General features: G+C 37.2%; 1 protein-coding gene across 1 annotated transcript in view; it reads left to right on the forward strand.

Moving 5' to 3' along the window:
• Positions 1–26,072, forward strand: part of LOC6031781 — an 85,145-nt gene that overhangs the window by 48,122 nt on the left and 10,951 nt on the right. Inside the window, exons 5-6 of the mRNA XM_038257062.1 lie at positions 9,472–9,583; positions 19,502–20,073. Coding sequence (XP_038112990.1) covers positions 9,472–9,583; positions 19,502–20,073 — 684 coding nt within the window. The remainder of the gene's footprint in view (positions 1–9,471; positions 9,584–19,501; positions 20,074–26,072) is intronic.

A 26,072-nucleotide genomic window follows, 5' to 3' on the forward strand; every position in this document is an offset into this window, starting at 1 on the left:
GTAATTTTGTTTACAAAACTTTTGAAAAATGGTTCAAACTGCAGTAAGTTATGTACAACTATACTAAAGGAAACTATGTATGAAAACCCAGCTCAATTAATTAATCTTGAGGCTGATTCCAGTGACTGTAAAAATGCAGGGATCAAGTCTCCCTAAACGCACTTTTTAAGCAACTGATTGTTAAAATAGTATGACGATAAATTTAACGTCAAATGCGTAAGGGTTTTGGAGTTGATATGTTTATCAATCAATTCATGTATAAAAATATTTTTTGAATAATTTTTAGTGTTTTCTATACTTATTAAAACAAAGAAAAAGATCTCTTGGAAGTTTTTGCAGCACTTCTTAGAAAAATGTGTGTAACTCAATCTAGACATTTTTTAATTTTTTTCTTTGTTTTCTTTAATGAGTTTTAGTCAATTTCGCACAATTTTCTAGAACAAAGCTAATTATTTTACCCACATGCTGACGAGATACAGGCTTGGGATCAAGTCTCCCCGGGGATCAAGTCTCCCCACTCTCCCCTACATTCTTCTCAACTAGTAGGACGAGACGAACAACCCATCAATGAAAACAATGCATAAAAAAGCATGTTAATTTGTTAACAATTTAACTGTTATCAGTTTGACTCGTCAGATAAGAATGTTTTAGAAACGTTTCTTTTCCCCCTGTGTGGTGTGTGTGTGCAACCAACCAAACGGGACCACGCGGTCGCTTCTTACAAATTGAGTTGTTTCCATGTATTTTTTTTAGATATACATTCTATACATGCAATTAACTCGCATAGGCATTTGGAAGGTGTTAGCTCTGCCGAGCTTCGGTGACCCATTTCTACGCTGGCTAGCCGAGCGCGAGGTACTCCAGCTTTCTCGACAAGCCCCGCCCTGAAGAACGTTTGGACCAATCGGATTCAAACGTTATTTAGAACTTCCGAACCCTTGTCAAATGGACAAGGACCCAGCGCGTATATAGTTGATAGTAACAGTATTCCTAATTCCAATCATAGCTCACCAAGTCGCGATGGCCTAGTGGTTAGCATTTTTGCTTACCAATCCAAGGACGGGGGTTCGAACCCCGACTCGAGCGACTTTGATTTTTCGTTCATGTTCAGAGTTTCAAGATTTATATTTCCTCTACTTTCTCGTTGGGAGCAGATGGGAATCGAACCCAGGACCATTCGCTTACAAAGCGAACACCGTGACCAGTCAGCCACGGCCGCTCCCCCGTTTCTTTTCCCCCTTCCCCCTTCAAAATCGGTCAAAAAAATCAGGGGGCAAAAAAATATATAATCAAAAAATAAAAATAAAACTAAATTTTAATGGGAAAAGAAGTCTAATGACTGATAAGAAATTTGAAATGCATTTTCCCGCTTTCAAAATAAAATCAATTTTTTGGAGAGGGTACCGAATACTTATACAGTAGTTGTTCGGTAACTGGGCTGAGAACGTAGCCCAGTCACCGAATGTTGCTCGTTAACTGGGCTGAACAAAAATTAACGAGGGGACCACCGATGAATAATATTTTCCAGATGAAATATAAAAATAAAAGTTGCTAAAATTTATTTACAATTCTTACTTTTTATATTTCTTTAACTGTAACTTAAAATTAAACTAAAACTTGAAAAAAGATTTTTTATTTATTGAATATGATTTTTGCATCCATTAACCCCTCAGTCATTTTGGTTTGTTTTGGTTTATTGACGTTTGTCTGCTTTTTAACTGGGCTACGGCCCAGTTATCGAGCGCCCAGTTATAAAGCAGCCCAATTACCGAACAACTACTGTATTAACACATAGAATTTTTCGATGGAAGGCGTGATTAGACAAATCTCGTCTTGCAAAATGCCAACGGAGCTGATTGAAAGTAAATCCAGGCTTACTGGAGCAAAAACGCTAAATTTGGTAAAGGAGAATGGGCGAATTTGGTCCAAGGATGTACACGAACGGGACCAACTTTTTTCGAAAGATCTCGCCGAGACATGAAAAAAAGTCTACTGGACCAACTCTCTAAACCCCGGGGTTCAAAAGTTACAAGCTGTTGAAGTATGAGCATTTTGGGTAAAAATGTTCAAAAAATCTTATTTTTGCTATTTCTAAAATCATTCATAAAATCTCTGTTTCATTATGGATTTCAATTTTCTTGACTTCATTCGACGCGTATCAGCAAAAACTATGAGTTCTGATATGTCTTAGCATGATTGAAACATGATTTCTCTTGTTTTTATCCGTTTGAACCGTTTGGCCAAGAGGCATCCCATATAAACAAGTCGAAACTTCAAGGTTTTGAAACCGGATCCGACCCAGATTGTTTCAGTGAGTATGGAATGCTTCAGTACAATGTTGTAACAACTTATTGGGATGGTCTGAGTCATCCGAGAACTCCTTGGAGTTAAGACCGTTGAGTCTACCACCGTAACAAGCAAGATGTCGGCGGTTTTTGACCACTGATCATACCCGCATGGCTTCAGTGAGTATGGTAGACTACTATGCTGATGTGTTGGAGTGTCCTGGGTTCTCCTAGGACTCCCTGGAGTTAAGATCTGTGGGTCTATTACCGTAACAAGCAAAATGTCGACCGGTTTTGACAACGGAGCATACCCGCATGGCTTCAGTGAGTGTGGTAGACTACTTTACTAATGTGTTAGGATGTCCTGGGTCATCCAAGGACTCCCTGGAGTTATGATCTGTGGAGCTACAGCCGTAACAAGCAAAAGGTCGATGGTTTTTGACGCCGGATCGCCGGCTTCAGTGAGTATGGTGCACTTCTTAGTTAATGTGTTGGGATGTCTTTGGTCATCCTAGGACTCCCTGGAGTTATGATCTGTAGGTTTACGGCTGTTACAAGGACTCCCTGGAATGGTCCAGAACATCCCAACATAACAGCAATACAGTCTGCCATACTCACTGAATCTTTGCGGTTATGATGCGCGGTTAAAAATCGTCGACCTTTTTCTTGTTACAGTGACCCAAATATCTTAACTTCAGGGAGTCCTAGGATGACCAAAGACATCCCAACATAATAACAAAGCAGTCTACCATACTGACTTAAGCTATGCGGGTATGTTCCGGGGTCAAAAACCGTCGACCTCTTGCTTGTTACGGCTGTAGCTCTACAGATCATAACTCCAGGGAGTCCTTGGATGACCCAGGACATCCTAACACATTAGCAAAGTAGTCTACCACACTCACTGAAGCTATACGGGTATGTTCCGTTGTCAAAACCGGTCGACATTTTGCTTGTTACGGTAATAGACCCACAGATCTTAACTCCAGGGAATCCTAGGAGAACCCAGGACACTCCAACACATCAGCATAGTAGTCTACCATACTCACTGAAGCCATACGGGTATGATCAGTGGTCAAAAACCGCCGACATCTTGCTTGTTACGGTGGTAGACTCACCGGTCTTAACTCCAAGGAGTTCTCGGAAGACTCAGAACATCCCAATAAGTTGTTACACATTGCGCTGTAGCCTTCCATACTCACTAAAGCAGTCTGGGTAGGATTCGTTTTCAAAATATTCAAGTTTCGGCTTGTTTCTATGGTAAGCCTCTTGCAAAAACGGTTCAAACGGAATTCATGTTTCAATCATGCTAAAACATATCAGAACTTATAGTTTTCGGTGATACGCGTCGAATGAAGTCAAGAAAATCGAAATCCATAATGAAACAGAGATTTTATGAATGATTTTAGAAACAGCAAAAATTAGATTTTTTGTACAATTTAACCCAAAATACTCAAACTTCAACAACTTGTAACTTTTGAACCCCGGGGTTTAGAGAGTTGGTCCAGTAGACTTTTTTTCAAGTCTCGGCGAGATCTTTCGAAAAAAGTTGGTCCCGTTCGTGTACATCCTTGGACCAGCTCCCATACAAATTTGCCCATTCTCCTTTCGTAATCACAAAATGCATTCAAAACTATGCAAGCGAATCCAAAAAACTGCTGTTCCATTCTAGACTGTAGTCTCGAGTTGACGAGTTGACGGCATTGAAGAAGCATCAATGAGCAACTCTCTACAAAATCGGCCAATTTCGACCATTTTTATTTTTTTTTATTTTTTGATTTGACTTAAACTTTGTGGGGGCCTTCCTTATGACCAAATAAGCTATTTTGCGTCATTGGCTCACCCATACAAGTCTCCATACCATTTTGGCGGCTGTCCATACAAAAATTGTACGTAAATATTCAAACAACTGTTTGACTGTTTAAGTGAATTTTCTGATCAATTTGGTGTCTTGGGCAAAGGTGTAGGTATTGTTGAGGACTATTAAGAAAAAAATAGGTACAAGGAAAAAAAATTGCAGATTTTTCAATCAACTTTTTTTTACTTAAACTCAATTTCCCAAAAAACGTATTTTTTGATTTTCGAGATTTTTTGATACGTTTTAGGGGACAAAAATCCGCAATTTTTGAGCCATAGAGAAACATGGTCAAAAAAATCCGCCGCCGAGTTATGAATTTTTGAAAAAATAGTGATTTCAAAATATTTTTTTCGAAAAGATCGGAACATTTCACGAATTTTTCATAAATCAAAAGTGAAAATCGGACCATTATTTGCTGAGATATGGTCATTAGAAAATGGTGGGTTATTTTGGTGAGATAAAGAAAATTTCAAATTCGTGTTTCTTTTTCTTAAAGCGGCTCTATCTCAGCAACCCGAAGTCCAATCTTCAATGTCTCTTACGAAATTTTATAGCAAATTTCCTGAACTTTTCAAAAAATATATTTTTAGAAACGGTCACTCATGGTCACTATCTTTAAAAATTGAAAAACTGCAAATATTTCGCTAAAATCAAACTTTCGGTGGCTATATCTTGAAAACGGAGCCCATATCAAAAAATCTCGAAAATAAAAAAATACGTATTTTGGGAAATTGAGTTTTAGTGAAAAAAAAGTTGATAAAAAAATCTGCAATTTTTTTTCCGCGTACCTATTTTTTTCTCAAAAGTCCTCAACAATACCTACAACTTTACCGAAGACACCAAATTGATCAGAAAATTCACTCAAAAGTTACAGCTGTTTGAATATTTACATACCATTTTTGTATGGACAGCTGCCAAAATTGTATGGAGACTTGTATGGGTGAACCAATGACACAAAATAGCTTCTTTTGTCGTAGGGAAGGCCCCCACAAAGTTTGAGCCAAATCAAAAAATACATATAAAATCCATTTCCGGTTTTGGTAGAGAATTGCTCCAATTCAATTCAGACTTCAGATAAAGTTGTGTATTATGTCCAATTAAAGTGTTTAATTAAGCCAAGTATCAGTGAATTACATTTACCCAGTTAATTAACTTCCCTTTGATTAATTTCAAATTACTTTCCATCGTAAATCTCTCATCTCTCGCAGCTGAACCACTTAAAGCAATTGAAATTGTCACAACTGATACGCGATTAAGCGGCAAATAAAGCGAAACGGGGCAAAGGTGCGATAATGAATTCCCAAAGTTAGATTAGCCTCGGCACGCAATTAAAATTTAATTTCCATTTGCGTCTTTTTGCGTCCTTTTCCGCTCTGCGTGTGTACTGTTTGTGTGGAATGCATAAATTTTCCCGGAAAAACAGGCTTTCAAAATAATCTCCACCCCCAAAAAGTGCGCACGATCCCACAACTTTCCGCCCAATTTCGGTACGATTTAGGGCCAAATTAAACGGTTATGGCTTTCCAATAGGGGTAAAACAAAGCTTCTCTTTTGTGTGTGGCGCTTTCTTCCCAAGCCCGGTCCTAATCCAACTTAGTCTGCACTGCACAGTCGAACAAACCCTCTCCGTTCGACTCCCAAATGGTCCCAAAGTATAAATAAAATAAATCTTAGTTTCAAAATTCGGGTCCCCACCGAGCCGGAAGAAGCCAGACTAGCACGTGTCCCCACCAGCCGACGTCACACCTTGGTCGGGATTTAGTCCCGGTGTCGGAAGTCACGGAAGAGGGTTGGAATAAGTTTCGAAACAAATTAAATTTTGCCGATCGTACCACAGAGATAGAGAGGTGAGAACGAAATGGCAATGTTGAATCTACCCCGAAATGGACTCTGGAGGAATGAGTTTAGTACGTTTTTGATTCTAAATAGTTTGCTGAATGTCCGGGAGGGGTAGGGTTTGCAAATTAGTTAATTTTAATTGAATTGTATGGAATTAAAATTGGGCCTGTTACAAATAATGTTATTTATAACTTTATAATCTTAACGAAAACATGCACTCTAAAGTTTATTGCACTGACATTATTTGAAACATGAAATATTGTAGCAATAAGATTTAGCAATATATTAGTAGATTAACTCTTTAAAAAAATTCGCTCTAGAGCAATTCTCTACGAAATCGGTCTTTTTTCCTCAATTTTAATTTTTGTATTTTTTAATCTGACTGAAACTTTTTTGGTGCCTTCGGAATGCCCAAAGAAGCCATTTTGCATCATTAGTTTGCCCATATAATTTTCCGTACAAATTTGGCAGCAGTCCATACAAAAATGAAATGTGAAAATTCAAAAATCTGTATCCTTTGAAGAATTTTTTTGATCTACACCAAGTCTTCGGCAAAGGGCTACACTGAAAAAAAAATGATATACGGTAATATTTTTTTTTTTCAATTATTGGCTATACCGTTTGTTGTTTAAACTTCTGTCAAAATTTTCTCACCCGCGTCCAAACAGCAACTCTTTTCCGATTCTCTTTTGTGCGGATGTTCGAACACAAATCCAAGTTCACTTAGAGTTTCAAACTTTGTTGACTTTGGGTTTGAAATCTGGTGACAACAATTATTATTGTTTGGTTTACACGGTTTTCTCTGCTAAAAACATTTTTTTGTCTGAAAAATGACTTGGATTTTAATAAAATAACTTGTTAAAGCTAAATCAAAGCTCGTGTACTGTTTAAATCTTTTGTTTTAGACAAATGTTCAAACACCGGTCCAAACAATTGTTCGGCGAACCTGACAAAAACCCTGTTTCAAACAGAACAGTGTTAAAAGTCAAACAAGAAAGAAGGTTCAAAAGCAAACCGAGTTTGCCAACAAACTCGTCGCCAGGGTTCGATTTCAATGACTGAATATTTTGATGATTTTTAATTTTACTTTTTGTCGCTAAAACTTGATTGGCAAAAAAACACTGAGCAATTCCAGCCCAAAACAGGATTTTACCTTTTTCTGGACCCTCTCCGATTTTAATGAAACTGTGTAGACATGTTATCCTAGGCATATATAAGCCATTTTTATGTAATTAATTTAATTTAAATATTGCTGTATCTGAAGCCGTTGCAACGTATCAAAATGTGGTCAAAGACAAACTTGAAGGAAATTGGACGGGCTTTTTGAAAAAAATACACTGAAACAAAAAAACTCGCCACTTTTATGAGAATTTTTGATTTCCAAATTTATAAGCCAAATTTGATGGTGAGCTTACGATTTTTTTTTCGTTCAAATTTTTTGTGAAAATAGCCTAAGAAGTTACAATAAGACTCACGAAAAATGCAGAATGGAGCAACTCACCTAAAAAAACAAAAATCATTTTCTAAAACTTTTTTTTTAAAGGTGCTCTAAACATCAAAATTTTCAAAAACCGAACACGAGAGTTCCAGCTCAAATCGGGAATTTTTCTGGTATTTGTACCCGACCCTCTCCGATTTCAATGAAACTTTGTAGACATGTTATCCTAGGCCTATAAGAGCCATTTTTGTGTATTGGAGCCAATAGTACTCAAAAATAACATTTGAGGAGGGCGTAAGGTATTTAAATATTTTTGTATTTTGTAATTTAAAAATTACTGTATCTCGAAGCCGTTGCGTCGTATCAAAAAGTGGTCAAAGACAAACTTGTAGGAAATTGGACGGGCTTTCTGAAAAAAATACACTGAAACAAAAATACAAGCCACATCTATGAGATTTTTTTGATTTTTAAGTCTAAAACTTAAATTTAAAGATGATGTCACGATTTTTTTTCGTTCAAAATTTTTGAGGAAATAGCCTAAAATGTAACCAAAAGACTGACGAAAAATTCAGGATGGTATGTCTCTCATAAAAAAATACAAAAATCATTTATTAAAACTGTTTTTTTGAAAAGTGGTCTAAACGTCAAAATTTTTAAAAACAAGTTGTTGGGATCAGACAATTTTACATAAAAGTCTCCATATTGACCATTGTCCTATGTCCAATCCTTGGGAAGATACAGCGGTTTTAAAAATAAAAATGTTGAAAAAACGGGTTTTTTGGTAGTTTTCGCCAATTTCTATATGACAGACTTGGTTTTTCAGTCTTGTAAATATTTTTACCGGAAAGCTCGTCCAATTTCCCAAAAGTTTGCCTTTGATTTTTGGTGATTTTTCTAGAAAAAAATATTTTCTTATATACTTCCTATATACCCCTTGTATACTTTCAAGTATATAAGCCGATTTCTTTTCATCGCATTGCTAATAACTCATCAGGATCAACTCGGATCGTCTTGCACCCTTCTACAAAGTTGTAGGTATTTAAATTCCCTACAAGAATCTCACACTTGGACAATTTTGGGCGAGACCTGCGCCACCTGCTGCAAAAATCCTGAAGCGATGTTTTTCTCCATACATTTCCGTGATTTTCCCCAAATAAACTTCAACGATGAAAAGCGACCCCTTAGCCTTAACCGATTTGGCTCAAAATTGGCACAGATACTTATTTTTGCATTAGGAATCGAGTCAGAGGGTATCTCAGATGTCGATTTTTTTATTGTCACCCTACTGTGCATCAACATCTCTAAAAAAAATCACATATTTGTTAGATTTGTTCAACCATGCTAAGGGAACATCCACAAACCAAGAGGACACTTTTTTTGGGAAATCTCAACCGATTATAACGATTTCAGGTTATTCTTTTTTTAAACCAGTAACCCTGCCTTATTTAAAAAGGAATTACATACAACAGATCGGATCCAAATACCGTACGATAAAGATCCACCAGAAAAATCCCAGGAAGAGAAAACAAACCCAAAGAAACCCTCCATCTAATGGACGTTTTAATTGAATTGCCCCCACAAATACACACACACACATACTCACACACTGGACCTGAACCCTGGACGGACCAAACCCTAATGTTCTCCCAGAAGACACACGTCCAAACCAGGACCATCCTTTTCCTGTCCCGTATCTGGCTTCAACTAAGTTAAAAGTTTAGATCCCTTTTCCGCACGACTGACGACTTCCCTCTTTCGTCATCCGTTTGGCCGGGACACATCGCCCACTGACCACCAGCTTAGATTCCTTGCCCTAGGTCCCACAGGTCAGAGAGGCCTGTGCGCTGTGCTGATTGGTTTTTGGGAGAAATAACCTTTTTGGATTGTGTTGCGTTGGTTGTTTTTTTCTCAGCAAATTTAAATTAGGTTAGTGCAGGATTTACTGGGAGCTACTTTTGAAATAAATCAACAAAATTCAAGTAAAAATAAAAATAATTAGGACAATTCTTTGCAAAAAAAAAAAAGTTTTTCCTCTCTTTTCTATTCATCCACAGAGGCCGTTGCGGACATCGTGGGGGCACCGGATCTGCACATCGACGAGGGCTCCACGTTGCGGCTCGAGTGTAAGCTGAAACGAGCCACCGAGTATCCGGAGTACGTGTTCTGGTAAGTGCAATTAGTGTAGTTTACCGGTTGCGATTCCCGTGCTGTTTTTCCATTTCGAATATTGAATGTTCCGTTGTGTTGCAAGATTCCCAAGTGAAAACTGAAAATTGAATCTGAAATTTAGCTTAAATTTTCAAAACAACCTATGTGCCATGGATCAACTAAAAGTCAATTGTTTAAAGGATAATACAGTCCAGACTAGATTTTATGAAGCATCGATTAGGCGAAGTTTGTATCGGATTTGTAATTCGGAATCTTTCAAAATATTATAAGGATAATTCTCCGCCAACTCACAAGAAATGCCCCGACCCTCTTCGATTTGCGTGAAATTTTGTCCTATGGGGTCCCTGTCTTGTCGATATCTCTTGACGGAGGGGCGGACCCCTTATATTTTTGAACATTCGAAAAAATACGTTTTGTTCAATAACTTACAGCCTGAAGTAGAGGTAGGAAAAACCGCTCTTTTTAGGAGCTGCTCATTTTCGTTCGCTCACTAAAAAGAGCCACTCTTTTGAACGGCTCTTTCGCTCATTTAAAAAAAATGATAAAAAGGTTATTTTGCCTTTCTTACTAAAGAAAGGTATAGGGTTTACTTAATGGCTGGACGTCATTTTCATCTTCGTAAATATTACGATTCGGCATGAATTTTCATCGGAAAAATCGTCAAAAAATCACACTGCATCGATTTTCGACGCCTCGTCGCCAAGTCGACAAGTTGTCAAGTTGAGCTTCGAATAATGGCGCGGAAATGCTGGCGCATATATGTTGTGGCTCGACTTATAGTCGTTTTGTAGTAGCTTGTCTACACTGAAAAAAACCAATTCTCGAAATCGTAAATTAAATTCACGAATGCGAGAACCACGAAGGAATATATTCACGTTTATGGTGCAAATGCACCATACTCATGAATAAATTCCTTCGTGGTTCTCACATTCGTGAACTTAATTCACGATTTCGAGAATTGGTTTTTTCAGTGTACCGATGTTTCCTACAACATGTAAGATATCGTAGCTTTTCGGTTTCTTTTGCCCTGTCCGTTTTTTTATAACTGTCCAATGTTTATGCAAAAACTTTTGTGACATAGGACATTCATTCGGCTACAATCAATTTGTTTCCCGTGTGCTCCTTAAATCGCCTAAAAGTAGACTTCACTTTTTTGCGATTTCGTAAGTTTATTTAACAGGGTTCATTGGATTCCAATAGGAGCTTTCTAAGCTTTTCGTCGTTTATATCGTTTTCAAAGTTTTCAATGCTGCGGTGTGCGTTGTCACTGACGCATGGGAAGCTTGCTATACTCGCGTTTGTCATAAACTCTTGTTTGATTAAGAATATGTACGATTACAAATCTGGAGTTTTTTTTTAAAGGATCAATAAACCAAATTTCCAGTTTTTGCTTTTTGGGTGTTTTTCACTGACTCAAGGCGGTTTCAAAAACACCCAAAAAGCAAAAACTGGAAATTTGGTTTATTAGTCCTTTTTAAAAAAAATTCCAGAAATATTCTTTTGGTGAAAATTGCGTTATTTATTTCTTTTGGAAAGCATATCATTTATAATACTTTGCTTTCATCATTAGACTTTCTTTTGTACTGACGTTATAAATAAACAAAGTCGTTGTTATGAATGTAAAGAAAAAGTTCTACTATTGTTATATTCTTTAAGAAAGGCTCTATCTCACCCCAGGTGGGATAAAATCGGGTTTTTAAGAATTGTGTGATTTTGCGAACTCTTTCCTAAATTCTGATTTAATCAATGAAGTCTATAAACACTGAAGTTAAATCAGGCAAGAGCATTATTTTTTTTCCATAATCTCTCAGCTATTTAGTAGATTTTACGTAATATTTTACAAGCTTTGCAATTTTAAATGCTCAAATTTGTATTCGGATAATACTTTAATGTAGTACTTTAATGAATTTCAAAGAAAAGTAGGAAACTGAAAATGAGTTTGAAAACTTTAAAGTGGTGTTTGGCAGCAATGCCTTTTTTGATATTATTTTTTATAAGCAATTATTTTTCAATTGAAAATTGCATTTTCAATTCTTAAAAACAAATTGTGTGATGCAATTTGTTCGAAATTCGATGAAATATATTTATAACAAGTTTAAAAATCATTCTATCTTGGACCTGTTCTTTCAAAAGACCGGAGTTTAAAAAAGAACCGCGGTTCTTTTTTGTGAGCCATGGTTCGTTCTCTCTTTTTAACCCTCTACAACCTAACCCCGCCTCTAGACGGGCTTCAATCTAAAAAATCGCCAAAAATCCATTTTCCAACCGATTTTTGATCTTTAAAAAGCATTGAAAAGAAGAACTCTTAAAATTTTAGAAAATTTCAGGGTTGGGAGTTTAACTTGTTTTATGTGACTTAGCCAGTGTTTTAAAAAAAATATTTTTTTAGGGGTCAACTTTGGCTGCGTTTTTTACTAACATTTCCTATACTTTCAGTAAAAAGAAGTATGCAGTAATTTTTGTAGTGTCCCAGACTATGCCTCTACGCATTTTTTCGCAATTTAAATAATGATGGTGCCATTCTATAGCAAAAAATGTGAAAAACATGCAAAAAATTGAAAAAATGACTGTAAAAACGTGAAAAAATTAGATAGGCAAAATGTAATTATATTAGATGGTAGAATAGGCCAAATACTACCAAAAACAAACATAAACTAAACAAGATAAATGCAAATTAAAATACAAAAAATAAAACAAGAAAAACATAAAACAAGAGAAGTAAAGTTTTTCGTAGAACAAAAGTTGCTCAAAATGACCTCCTGAATACGGGAAAAATAAATATTTTCGAAAAAAAAATTTGGGCTTTTCCGATCGTAGTAATCGGTGCGTGCGGGCGCGAAAAGTTTTTGCTGCGTCATGTTTTTTCTTCGATTCAAAATTCTTAACTCTTTCTGATAATTTTTATTTTGTTATTACAAATCAGTGAATTTACGGAAATTCCTTTCTCCGTTCCGGTGGCCATCCATACCGGTAGTGGCAATAAGAAATGTTTGGTAGTTTCGGTGAAATTTTTAAATTGTGACTCACGGTTGTCGTCAGCGGAAAGGAAGAGACAGCGGAAAATGTGAAATATACAAAGTGACCATCGGCGAAGGCATTTCGTGGTTCTTACTTGATCCTGCCCGAATCCAGTGAACAACTGCTTGAGGAATGTTTTCAGCAGTCCCATTCCGAAGAAATGCTTCCCGTTTGACAAGCGCTGAGCACGGCCACGATTCCTACCACCAGAACGAATTGGCCAAGGAATGACCTTCCATCGGGTGCAGTCGGGTGGTTCAACTTGATGCTGTCGATCGTGCAGAACCAGAAGAGCTTCAGGAAATGCATTCCATCTAATTCGAAGATTCAGACGATCAAATGGACTGAAGCCCAAGATTTCTGATTTGGTGAGATCTTTCCTTTTAAATATCAGAAGATTCTTTCATTTACACTGACATACACACATTTCATTTAAGACAATCCACGCCAATATTTCTATCATTTCAAAAGATTGAAGTAATCTGTTGAATATTTCTCTATATTGATGTCTTTTGAGGAGAGTCCAATTTGCTTCTATCCTTATTGAATGTATCTTATTCCTGATATTCTGTTCTTCTTTTGCTCTTCCTACCATCTGTCTCTTTTATGTCCTTGTGAGGGGATCATCGATCCATCCGCATTGACGTACTATCTTTTCATTTTCTTCTTATCTTTCTTCTTTTTTTCATTGTTTTTTCACACTTACTACCAGTCTTTGTGAGGGGATACTGAGCTCGATTTGCTCTCCATCCGCATTGACCTGTTCTCATCTATGATTTTCCTTTTTATTAGTAGTTAGAATCAAAGCCGGGGATCGGGGAGGGAGCATCAGGGCAGTGGACGGTATGCTGTAATGGCGGAGATTGAATGTAGATAGTGAAAGACCAGAACTACGTCACAAGGGGAAAATGGTTTAGTAATTATACAATTCTTAAGGATTGTCCAATTACTACATCTATTGACCTCTGTCAGTCTCCAGCTGTCTGCCGCGCCCTTTTAAGCCCCCAACAGGATGCGAGCCCTGTTTTTCAGCTTTGTCAGACTTTTTTCGGAGTTATTGGAGCTTACTGTCGGAAGGAGATTCTCTTCCCCTGAGGACACCGTGAGTGATTTTGCTCGTTCGCGTCCAACCACCCCCTTTTGGCCCTTCATACGGCAGTAATTTGAAGATGCTCCCTTTAAGTCTGAGCCACTGTAATTCTAGGCATCCGCTACATAGGTCATCCTTGTGGCCCTGTTGGTTATCACATCAAATCAAATCAAATCATGGTTCGTTCTCTCTTTTTAATGAACCGGCTCATTGAGCGGCTCGCTCTTTTTTGCCCACCTCTAGCCTGAAGTGTTGATGAGATGGACATTTGGTGTCAAAGAGACTTTTATGTAAAATTGAACTTTGTTACTCAGCTGTAAAAAAAATTAGGACGTGTCATTTGAAGGGAAATACAGTTTACTTTTCGAACCTTTAATAACCCATTACTGTCATTTTTTCATTTAGGGTTTTGCTCGTAACCATTACAAATTGGACAAATTGGATGATGATGGGACAGTTGTCCATTGTTGCCCAACCCTATGCACACTAGTGATGCTAATTAATTATTTTAAATCCATTCTCTCTCAACAAACAAAACAAAAATATGTGATAAAAAATTGCAACATCTTCCCTTTCTTTTCAAAATTCCAAAAAGGAAACAACTGATGTTTGAAAAGAAAGCACACATTATTTTTCTTGACTTTTATTTTTAAAAAATCCAGTTTGGTTTTAATTTCACATTCTTTCACAACTAATAACAGTATTTCTGGGAGGGCTACAAATAAGTTTAGTTGTGAAATAGCTGTTGAAGCAATCACACAAAATTCCAGGAAAACCATCATGGAAACTATGTCTCGTAATTGCTAGTTCCTCGTATTTTCCCACTGATAGTTGGCTGAATGATGATACAATTTCTTAGAATCATCATGATGAACGATATTTTGAATGCATCTGAAAATTCATTGTAATTTAATAATACAGAAACAAGACATCACTTATTATATCAACTACATTCATAGGAATGCTTCTGAAACCGAATATGATGTTCATATAGCTGTACCTAATAACTTTCTGGAAAATTTTAATTGAAATAACCAGAACTCCTACATCCTCCTACAAAAAATTTAAAATCAATCATGCAATCAATAGGTGGCATGATTGATATTAGGTCTTTGTCATCATCAATCACTGTTCGATCTAAAATAGAAATAAATAAAAACGTTTTTTACGCAAAAGTTGCAACCCACTTGGGACCATGCTGCATTGGAGAGCACCTATACGAAACATCCAAGTAATAACCATGATTGGCAAGCACCGCCGCCCATACGTTCCATGTTCGTAAAGTTTGCCACTTTTGTCCCACAATGGCGGCGCCCAAAATTCCCAAAACTCTCCACACGTAATGCAATAAAGTTTCCTCCCATCAGCATGGCCAAACTTTCCTCGCAAAGTGTGAAAAGCTGATCAAATGACTGGCAAAGAGGCTAAAAGGAAAAGTTTACAAACCCACAATCGTCGACTTTCGCTTTAATCCAGCATCAGCAGATCCTTCACCTGAAGTATGCAGCTTTTAGTCTGCAACACTAAAGCACTTTTAATGCAATCTCGTTAGGGAACGTCAAACTTGCAAAGTAGGCAGTGGCTCTCAAGTTTCTGTGTGACTCAAAAACATTTTTTAGATTTTACTCCGTAAAAAATAGGTTGTTTCTGGTGTTTAACCTATCTCACAAAAGGATTTTTATATTTATGTGAGTTTTTTTAAGACAAATTTCAGAGAATCTGTCGTTCATCTTAAAATCACTGCTGTCGAGCTATCATGTCGTAAAAATGAAAACACGCAGTGTAAACAATAACAAACACGTTTTGTTTGGCTGACCATTATGTCACATACGTGGAACTCCGTACAAATTCTCTCTCAAAAAGTGGGCCCGGAAAGATTTGTCTAGTGGTATAATAAGGATTTTGTCCACGACATTGTCATGGCATTTGACCAAAGAAATTTCACTATACCAGATAGACAGAAACCAAACGTAAACAATCAAGCTCTGCTTACGGATGCGAAAAATTGTATTATTTAATCGCAGCTGAGAGGTATTTTCAACTAAAACATTTCAGCAAGTAATATTACTGAAATCTTACTGTAGAAGCTTCCTTTAAGCACATAGGAAAAGTTGCTGACCCCGTCAAGCTGCTTGAAGAAACACGACTGTCTGTAGTACAAGTCCAATGACCAATCACCAAAAACATTAGCAGCAACTCCACAAATTTTGTTAGATTTATACTTGCGTGAAACCAATATGGAAAACTTATAAGTAGGTTAATAAACTTAAATGATTTGAACGGCATTATATCTAAAGCAATTTAAGGATTATTCCATTTCCAACCATTTCTATTTATTTTGTCAATCGTTTTGATTGACTGTCCCAGTTTCATCCATGGATTACTTTGATTGTGTTTTGACAGGTTTATACCATGAGAGTTTCACCTAGAGACCCTAAATAGGGAGACTGGTCTAAGCTGGCAAAATCGATCTGGCAACGTATGTTTTGAGCTTGGCAACACTGATAAGTTTTGCTGGGCGTAAAGGCAAATGCTCGTTTGGATACGTCAAACTCGTGTCTGTTTGGGTACGTCAAATTCACTTCGACCAGTCTCCCTATTAAGGATCTCTAGTTTCACCGGGCAGCAATATACGAGGGGTATAGATTTTGAAATCTTAATGTTTTACACAGTTTTGAAACCCCTCGATCCCATCTGGCAGAAAATCTTGTCTAATTGTTGCAGCTCTCCACCGCTAGAGGCAGGACCGTACGATTCTCTCTTTTTGAAATTAAGTTCCACCTATGTGATTATGTGCATTGTCCCGAAGTTTGGTTGAATTTGGTTGCTGGAGTCCCGAGTTATAATTACAAATGTTTACGGTAGTCTAACTTGTACGTGCGTCAAACGCGTTCTGACCTGAAATCCCTTTGGCCAGTTGTCGCATTTACATCAATTTTTAGGGAGTGACAAGATAGCACGACAAGATTGAAACCAGTGCTGTGGAGTCGGAGCCGGAGTCGGTGGAGTCGGGTCTTTTGGAGACCTGGAGTCCGAGTCGGAGTCGTCAAAACTCGAACAGCTGGAGTCGGAGTCGGAGCTGAAAATTCTGATAACCCGGATTTGAAGTCGGAGTCAGAGTTATCTCAAATTCAACAAAAAATATGTTTTTTTTATTGTTCAGTTTTTGCTATGAAACTGTTTAATTTACAAAATTTCTTATATTTTCAATTGTTTTTTTTTTAATTTTCTTTATTTTTTCAAAAAGATTTATCAGATGCCATTTTGTTGTTGAATCTTTTTATTGTTATAAGGAAGCCCTAATGTGTTATTTCACTATGATCACTAAATGATAACCTGTTAATCCCTTCTTACCCAAGTATTTAGTATCATAACTCAAAAAATTATAAACCATATTGGTTGACTTTAATTAATTCTTTTTTGCTTTCTTTTGCCTTTATTTATGTACCCTTTCAATCCAAATTTGACCAAATTTAATCGAGTTCTTTCTGAAAAAGTACACAATTAGTCATCTTGTACCCCGAAAGCAAATGTCTTGGAGGTTTTAAGTAAATCATTTTTAATGAAAAAAGTAAAGAGGTACATAAAAAGATTTAAAAAAACTCACTGTTTTTTTATACACGATTATGCAAATCCATTACTTGGAACTCTACATGAGCTTTTTGTTTATAATTAAGTATAAACGAATCAAAGTGTTGCATTTATAATAATTGAAACTGGAAAAGATATCAAAAGAATTGTCAACTAGTTTTAAAATAATCATTGAATATGTTAAATATCTCTATCTTACTATTTCTCAACGAAAATCTGAGATTGTTGATCTTTAAGCAAACTACAGTCTGGTTGTCAATATCCAAGGGACCGTCGAGGAAGAGAAGCATCAGTTTACAGAACGATGCAAAATGAAGACTCGATTGAAAATATGTTTTTCTTGGTACCCAGCTATGGAAGAGAATCATGGCAACGTCCAGCAAACAAAAACAAACTAATGTCAAACACCCTTCAAAGCTTCGTTTCGCAAAGAAAAATGTCTATGCAAAGCCATGAGATAGTGACAATATTGACAACCGGAAGAGATTTTTAAAGGAAACAGTATCCAAGGGACCGTCGAGGAAGAGGCAAGAGAAAATATCGAAGAATAAAGCCAATCGAAGTATGCAGTTTGAAGGGACTGAAGAATTCATCGATAGATGGAGCAATATTGATATCGAGAAGATCGACAGTCAGAGAGTTGACTGTATTTTGATATCGTTGCAAATTATCGTTGAACAAATTTCAAGATTTCAGTGGTACTTAATTTTGAAAAATGTAAAGAATTATGGGATTTCATTTTATTTTTCCAATAGATCAAAATATTATTCAACCGGTAAGAATTTTCTCATACTGTATGTCCCACGCCAATATGATGTAAGGTGATTAATATTGCAAATCAATGTAGCTAAAAAAAATATCTTTTTGGAAAGAAAGCTTAAAAGGTCCTTTTGAAATATCCGTGAACTGTAAAATATGTTACCTGCGAATTTTAGTTTTTATCCAATTTTAAGTTTTTACATATATTTTGATGGAAGCGCACGATCATTCGTAAAGCTTAATTTTGGGTGAAGGTTCAAGAAATATCGTGCGCCTCTATTTAAATATATAGAAAATTTCAAAATTACTATAAATCAAAACTCCTAGGTAATATATTTTATAGGTCACGGATATTTGAAAAGGAACCTTTAAGCGTCTTTTCTTCTTCGTCAATTGAATGCTAATTTGAGGTTAAGTAAATAAATCAAAATTTGCTTACAAAACTAATCTTTTGAAAACGCCTTCAAACTGGAGATATTTTTTTATTTCTGTTTCAATGACGTATAAAACTTGTAACCAAGAAACTAATTTTCCGTTTTGTGGTTTGAGCTTATTTTCCTTGAGAAAAATAAGACTTGTAGAGAGTATTTAAATAATCCTTATTATCAATAATGTTTTCAAAGTATTAGATAACTAACTTTTTAAACATTTTAAAATATCTGGAGTCAGAGTCGGAGCCAACCATTTGTGGAGTCGGAGTCGGAGTCGGCTAGAGTTGGTAGGCCGGAGTTGGAGTCTGAGTTGGCTGGGGCTGAACGCCGGAGTTGGAGTCGGAGTCGGCTTATCTCAGAAAGCCGGAATCGGAGTCGGAGTCGGAGTCGTTTGAAATATGACCCGACTCCGCAGCCCTGCAATTTGAAACTACTTTCATATGTTGAGTGACAAAAATGCACGGAGTTTTTTTTTCGGATTTCGTTGAATATCTCAGGATTGAAATCGAATTTTGGGGATCGTTGAAGGTCAAACGGTGAAGCATTGTGAGCTGCACAAAATGGCGTTCTTAACTCAATTTGGCACAAAATGCACGTACGACAAGTTAGCACGACGGCGACGAAATTGCGTTGAATCGTTATCTAAGGCTTAAAAATGTTGCTGGATTCCAGGTTGTTATTTAACAGACATGACCAGTATGACAAAGAACATTAGTGGATAACAGAAAAAATAAAAAGGTTCTATTTTGAAGAATCTGTATACTCAGAATTGTGGCCGCTTCTGTAACAGGTCCATTTTTATACCAAGTATCTACAAGCTTGAATTTCGACACCCAAAAGCCAAAACAGTCCATGCTTCCACGGTTCGTAAATTTCTCTGTGTCGGATCATCCCTGCAGGCTCCCGGTTATTCTGGATTGTGGCCACTCCCGTAGAACTTTGAAAGGGTTGAAAACATAGTTTTTTTTTTTTTTTTTGAAAACCACTGGATTAAAATATTATCGTAACTTACTTCCTTCGTTGCAGGTACCACGAGCAGAACATGGTTAACTTTGACCAACAGAATGGCTTTTCGGTGACGCCGTTCCAACCGGCAGCGGGAACGGCCCTGCCCGGTGCTGCCACCACTACACTGGACGACGACGACGACGACGGTGTCGGAGCGGTCCCGGTGGACTTGAACCACCTCGGGTCGTTCCACCACCACCATCATCACCACCATCATCATCGTTATCATCACCATCGGCGTCGTGGTGGCCATAATCATCGCCGCTTGGAGGACAACACTGGTGACGGCGACGCGGCCGCCAACGCCGACGAGGACGATGACAGCTTTGGCCTGAACGCGCTCGAGCTGATGGGTCCGCCAGGGTTGCTGCTGCCGCCGGATTCGGGCCTGCTCGCGGAGACGGACGACGATGGCGGGTGGCCACTTTGGAACCACACTGGGGCAACGTCGTTTCTGCCCTATTCGCGCATTTTGTCGCCCGCCACCAGCGTCCTCACAATCAAGGGGGTCCACTCGAAGCACGCCGGAAATTACACGTGCGCCCCGTCCAACACGCAACCGGCCAGCATCACCGTGCACGTGCTGCAGGGTGAGTTTAGAATGAGGGGAGATTGTTGGTTTTTGGAGATCGTATTGTCCTGGGTCAGTCAGGCGGGAAGGAAAAGCGATTCGCGATAGAGTGTAAAGTTTAATTGCGGGTCATTCAAAAGTTTACCGAGTGACGATAGAGTCTCGGCGTTAGGAACAGAAGAGCACTTTTGACGCTGAATAATAGGTCAAGAAAAAAATTGATTATACGCAGAAAATATATTTCTGAAAAATCTCATTTTGTAACAGATTTTAACATGATTAAAATGCATATTTTGAGCCCAGTGAGAATTTTGGCTCGAGCCTCGAGTTAAACATGCCAGACTTACGAAATTTTTAAATCCAATATGGCGGTCAAAATTGCGTAAAAATAAGTAATCTACCATGCAAATTTAACTAGAGAATATATATTCAGGAAACACGTACTTATCAGTTAAAAACGCCGTATCTTAAAAACTTCTCTGTTTGGCAGACGGTAAATAAGCCGTATGCAAACAATCTGTCTAGTTTAAAAATTGATTTAAGTCGCATTGAAGTTTTAAATGGCCGTTATCCATGTTAAAGATTAGACCAACGATACAGCCTCCGAAAAAAGGTTACACAAGAAAAACGAGGTTTTCACCAAAACGGCGTTGAATTTTCAGAGTCATAAAAAGAACGTATCGTGGAATTTTTAAAAACCCTCGAATGAAAATATTTTAAATTTTCAAATCAACCCTAAAGTTTTAAAAGACTCAAAAAGATTTATTTCTACTACAGTCGTGCCTCGGTTTAGCACCGCATACGGGAGATGCAAAACCGAGGCGTGCATAACTGAAGCACAGAGCTTATGGGATTTTAACTATATGGGAGACATTGGCTATAATCGAATGAAAAATCATACAAACATCAAAAAATTATAGTGTTTTGGAATCGGGATGATGGCAGCAATCAATTGTAATTATAGTTACATGATAATTTTCACAAAAATACGTATTTTTCATGTATTTTGAAAATGCCACGTTTATACTCTAAAAAAACTCTAAAGAAAAATTTTTATTGCAACATTGGTATCATATGATCGTGTTTTAGTCATACATTTCGAATGTCATTTTTTTTAATACTTAAAATTTTCACAACACTACGTATTTTTGAACAAATAATCAAAATTAAAGTTTTTGAAGTATTGGTATCAAATGCTAAAATATTTCACAAAACTACATATTTTCGAAAAAATACGCAAAATTTCAGTTTATTGCAATATGGGTATCAAACAATCGGAACTTTTTCATAAATTTGGAGTGTAATAACAACATTTTTTGAAATACTCAAAATTTTCACAAAACTACGTATTTTCGAAAAAAACAGTCAAAATTTCTTTTTTTCACATCATGGGTATAAAATGATCGGATTTTTTCATACATTTCAAAAGTAATAACAACCATTTTTGAAAATACTCAAAATTTTCACAAAATTACGTATTTTCGAAAACAACATTAAAAATTTCAGTTGGGTAACAAATGATCCGTTTTTTTTTTTTCAAACATTCGACATTCGAATGCAATAAATTTTAAAATTTGGAGGTTGTTATTACACACGATATGTAAGAAAAAATCTGATCATTTGACGCCGATATTGTGAAAAACTAAAATTATTAGCACTTTTTATTTTTTTGAATGACGTAGTTTTGTAAAAAAATGATTATTTTCAAAAAAATTGTTACAACTTTTGAAATGCATGAAAAAATCCTGATCGTTTGATGACCATATTGTAAAAAACAGAATTTTTTGGTGTTTTTTTTTTTCAAAAATATGTAGCTTCGCATTTTTTTTTTTTAGTATTTTCAACAAAATTATACTATACTCAAAATGTATGAAAAAATGGCAATCATTTGTTATCTATATTGAAAAAAACTGAAACTTTGAGTACTTTTTTCGAAAATACGTAGTTTTGTGATTTTTTTGTATTTAAAAAAAATTTCATTACATTCGAAATATATAAAAAAAAAACGATCATGAAATTTCGAGTATTTTTTTTCAAAAATACGTAGTTTTGTGAAAAAATTGATTATTTTCAAAAAAATGTGTTACAACTTTCTAAATGTATGAAAAAATCCTGATCGTTTGATACCTATGTTGTGAAAAACTGAATTTTTGAGTCCTTTTTTCCAAAATACGTTGTTTTGTGAAAAATTAGTATTTTCAAAAAAAAAATTCTTATTGTATAAAAAATCCCGATCATTCAATGCAATAAAAATTTTTTTGAGTATTTTTTCGAAAACATTACATTTTTAACAGACATGAAAAATACGTATTTTTGTGAAAACTTAAGTGCAATCGATAGTTAACATCATACCGATTCCAAAACAATATAAATTTATGAAGTAAGTATGATTTTTCATACGATTATAGCCAATGTCTCCCATCTAATCTAATCTAATCTAATCTAATCAGACCCTAGCGCATCCAATCTTTCGAAGGGATCCTGGAGAGTGCCTTAGGTTAGATGACGCCTAGCACTCTTCTTGTCATTTATTAACATTTGTAGTGCGCCATTGCATTAGAATGCATTGAAACATCACAAGCGTTAAAGCAGCCAGGCCTACTGCGCAAATCCGTATCGCAGAGATGACTCGTAATTGGGTTGAGTTTGAGCACTGAGCAGGGATGGAATAATCGCAAAACAATCAATTTCTCTTGCGAACTTTTTTCACCCGCGAAAGAGAGAGGAGGCAAATCAAGCAAAAGAAAATCGCTCCTGAAATTCTCCCAGAAAATCAATCTGCTGTTGATTTTTTTTTAATTTCCTTGTCAGCACCACTTAAAATGATTGATTTCACTTTGTTTCCACACATTGCCCATCTACAAAATGTGACAGGTCAATTTTCGACGTGTAACGTTACACTTGCAAGTGTAGTAGTGATAAAGATGTTCCGCCGAATAATCAAGATGATGATTTTTTTTAGATTCTTTTTACCGATCTTTCGTGCGCGAGAGAAGAGAGCATGCTCCCTTCGGATTTTTTCTCTCGATGAACATCCAATGGTTTTCTTTTGATGATGATTATTCCATCGCTGGCACTGAGTGTTCGAACAACAACACAATTCTGAATCGACAGGGGAGGAAGAAGCGTGGGGACACACCACCATACGCTCCGAGATGTGGTTGTATTCATTGGGAGAAGGTTTGGTACTCCGGGACCCTCTGGGATGGGACATTGCATTTCCACGAATGCCCTGGACAATATTTGCCGTGGTTATAGCGCCACAACTCGCTCCCGATAGCGAGATTATAGCCAATGTCTCCCATTTTTGTTTCAAGAAATACTTTACTTCTCTTGTTTCATTTTTAGTATTATAATTTGCATTTATCTTGTTTAGTATATGTTTGTTTTTGATAGTATTTGGCCTATTCTACCACCTCCTATCATTATATTTTGCCAATATAGTTTTATCATGTTCTTACGGTGACTTTTCAAATTTTTTGTTTGTTTTTCACATTTTCTGCTATAAAATAACACTATTATCATTTAAATTGAAAAAAAATGCGTCGAGGCATAGTCTGGGATACTATTTAAAATATACGAAATGTTAGTAAAAAACGCAGTCATAGTTGACCCCTAAAAAAACTGTTTTTTTTTAAACATTGGCAAAGTCACATAACGCAAGTAAAACTTCCAACACTAAAACTTTCTATTTTTTTAAGTTATTCTTTCCAATGCAAAATGAAAAGTAGATTTTTGGCGATTTTTCTAAATCGAAGCCCGACTAGAGGCGGGGTAAGGTCGTAGAAAGTTAATTCTACAATACTTTCATTTTTCACATGAAAATATGACGCATATTTTCTACAGGCCAATAGCGGATGAATACATTTTCGGTTGACGCTCAGACGAGAGACATCTCGGAAGGAGCCCACCTACATCCGCAGTGCTGTTAGATCATCTTACACCCAAAATTCAGAGTCGAGATAATCGTTCTCTCAAAATTTATTGAGGGCTCAGTGTCAAAATCGATAGAATAATGGTACCAACTCACACCATCATAACAAATGAGTTCATTCGTTAGTTGAATCAATAAATCTCCAACAAGTGTCATACATCGACTTCTGACTTCTCCTTAGTCACCAAGCTGTGGTGGCCGAGGCAGCTAAGTCATTGGATTGGTTTGTCAATAGGTCTCTGGTTCGATTCCCGTTGTCGACACTTTTGGTTTTTTGTTTGACGGATGAACTTTTTTTGCAAATGAACCTCGAGAGAATAGTTCTATCGCCCATCTCGAGCTGTGTTCTCTGCGTCCGTGAATGGTACCACTATTCTCTCGACTCGAGACCATCATTCTCTCGGACTAGCGCTGCCAGTTTTGGGTGTAGGGTTTGATTAAATTAGATGAGATTATACGCATAGCATAGCATAGCATTGGTGTCTACCCGTAGCTGCTACTTCGTTATTGACCAGGACCCCCAAACATTGCTCCGTGGACCACAGATGAAAAGTAGGAACCAATCATCACCCCTTTGCAATTTTCAAAGGTCCCTATCGTGCTGATCAATACCGACGCCGGCCACGACCAGTGGTAAGACACGGGGAAGTGGATGGGAATGTTAGCCGATACTTGAGTGATGGGACCGCCAAATCGACTGCGTCTCCGACAAAGTATCACATGAGTTTTGAGGGGTTAGTAAGATGGGTATGAGGTCAGGATTCACTGTGGTAGGTGATGCGACCATGAGCAATTTGTTTATGGGTTGAAATTTTAAAAATCTTAGGCAGCCGGCTGCGGAAAGATACCTATCTAGGGATTTAAATATAGTATTAATTCGACCGCGATTCTTCAGAAATTCTCCGTCGGCGTGCCTTCCGATCAACGGTGATGTAGGAAGGGCTTCATTCATTAAAATTATTTTATATCATAAGCCTTAAAACATATCCGTCGACGTGCCTTCCGATCCTCGATGATATGGAAAGGACTTAATCCAGCAATACGACTTGCTTGTCTCAAAAAACAAAAATCGGATCGTTTGTATCGAAAACTATATAAAGAGAACAAAAATAAAACTCATCGGCCAACGAACGCGCGAACAAAAAATAAATGAAAAAAGAAGAAGAAGAAATCCAATCACCCCATGCACTCGAACAGCGACACAAAAGAGACGGAAAATAGCACGAAAAAACAGGACTGCGCGTCCACACAGGCACCGCACTACTGATGCCATTATTTAATTATAATGACCAATCACCCCATGCACTCGAACAGCGACACAAAAGAGACGGAAAATAACACGAAAAAACAGGACTGCGCGTCCACACACGCACCGCACTACTGATGCCATTATTTAATTATAATGACCAATCACCCCATGCACTCGAACAGCGACATAAAAGAGACGGAAAATAACACGAAAAAACAGGACTGCGCGTCCACACACGCACCGCACTACTGATGCCATTATTTAATTATAATGACCAATCACCCCATGCACTCGAACAGCGACACAAAAGAGACGGAAAATAACACGAAAAAACAGGACTGCGCGTCCACACACGCACCGCACTACTGATGCCATTATTTAATTATAATTACCAATCACCCCATGCACTCGAACAGCGACACAAAAGAGACGGAAAATAACACAAAAAACAGGACTGCGCGTCCACACAGGCACCGCACTACTGATGCCATTATTTAATTATAATGACCAATCACCCCATGCACTCGAACAGCGACACAAAAGAGACGGAAAATAACACAAAAACAGGACTGCGCGTCCACACAGGCACCGCACTACTGATGCCATTATTTAATTATAATGACCAATCACCCCATGCACTCGAACAGCGACACAAAAGAGACGGAAAATAACACAAAAAAAACAGGACTGCGCGTCCACACACGCACCGCACTACTGATGCCATTATTTAATTATAATGACCAATCACCCCATGCACTCGAACAGCGACACAAAAGAGACGGAAAATAACACGAAAAAACAGGACTGCGCGTCCACACAGGCACCGCACTACTGA

The sequence above is a fragment of the Culex quinquefasciatus genome, chromosome 2 (genome assembly GCF_015732765.1).
Source record: "Culex quinquefasciatus strain JHB chromosome 2, VPISU_Cqui_1.0_pri_paternal, whole genome shotgun sequence".
NCBI lineage: Eukaryota > Metazoa > Arthropoda > Insecta > Diptera > Culicidae > Culex > Culex quinquefasciatus.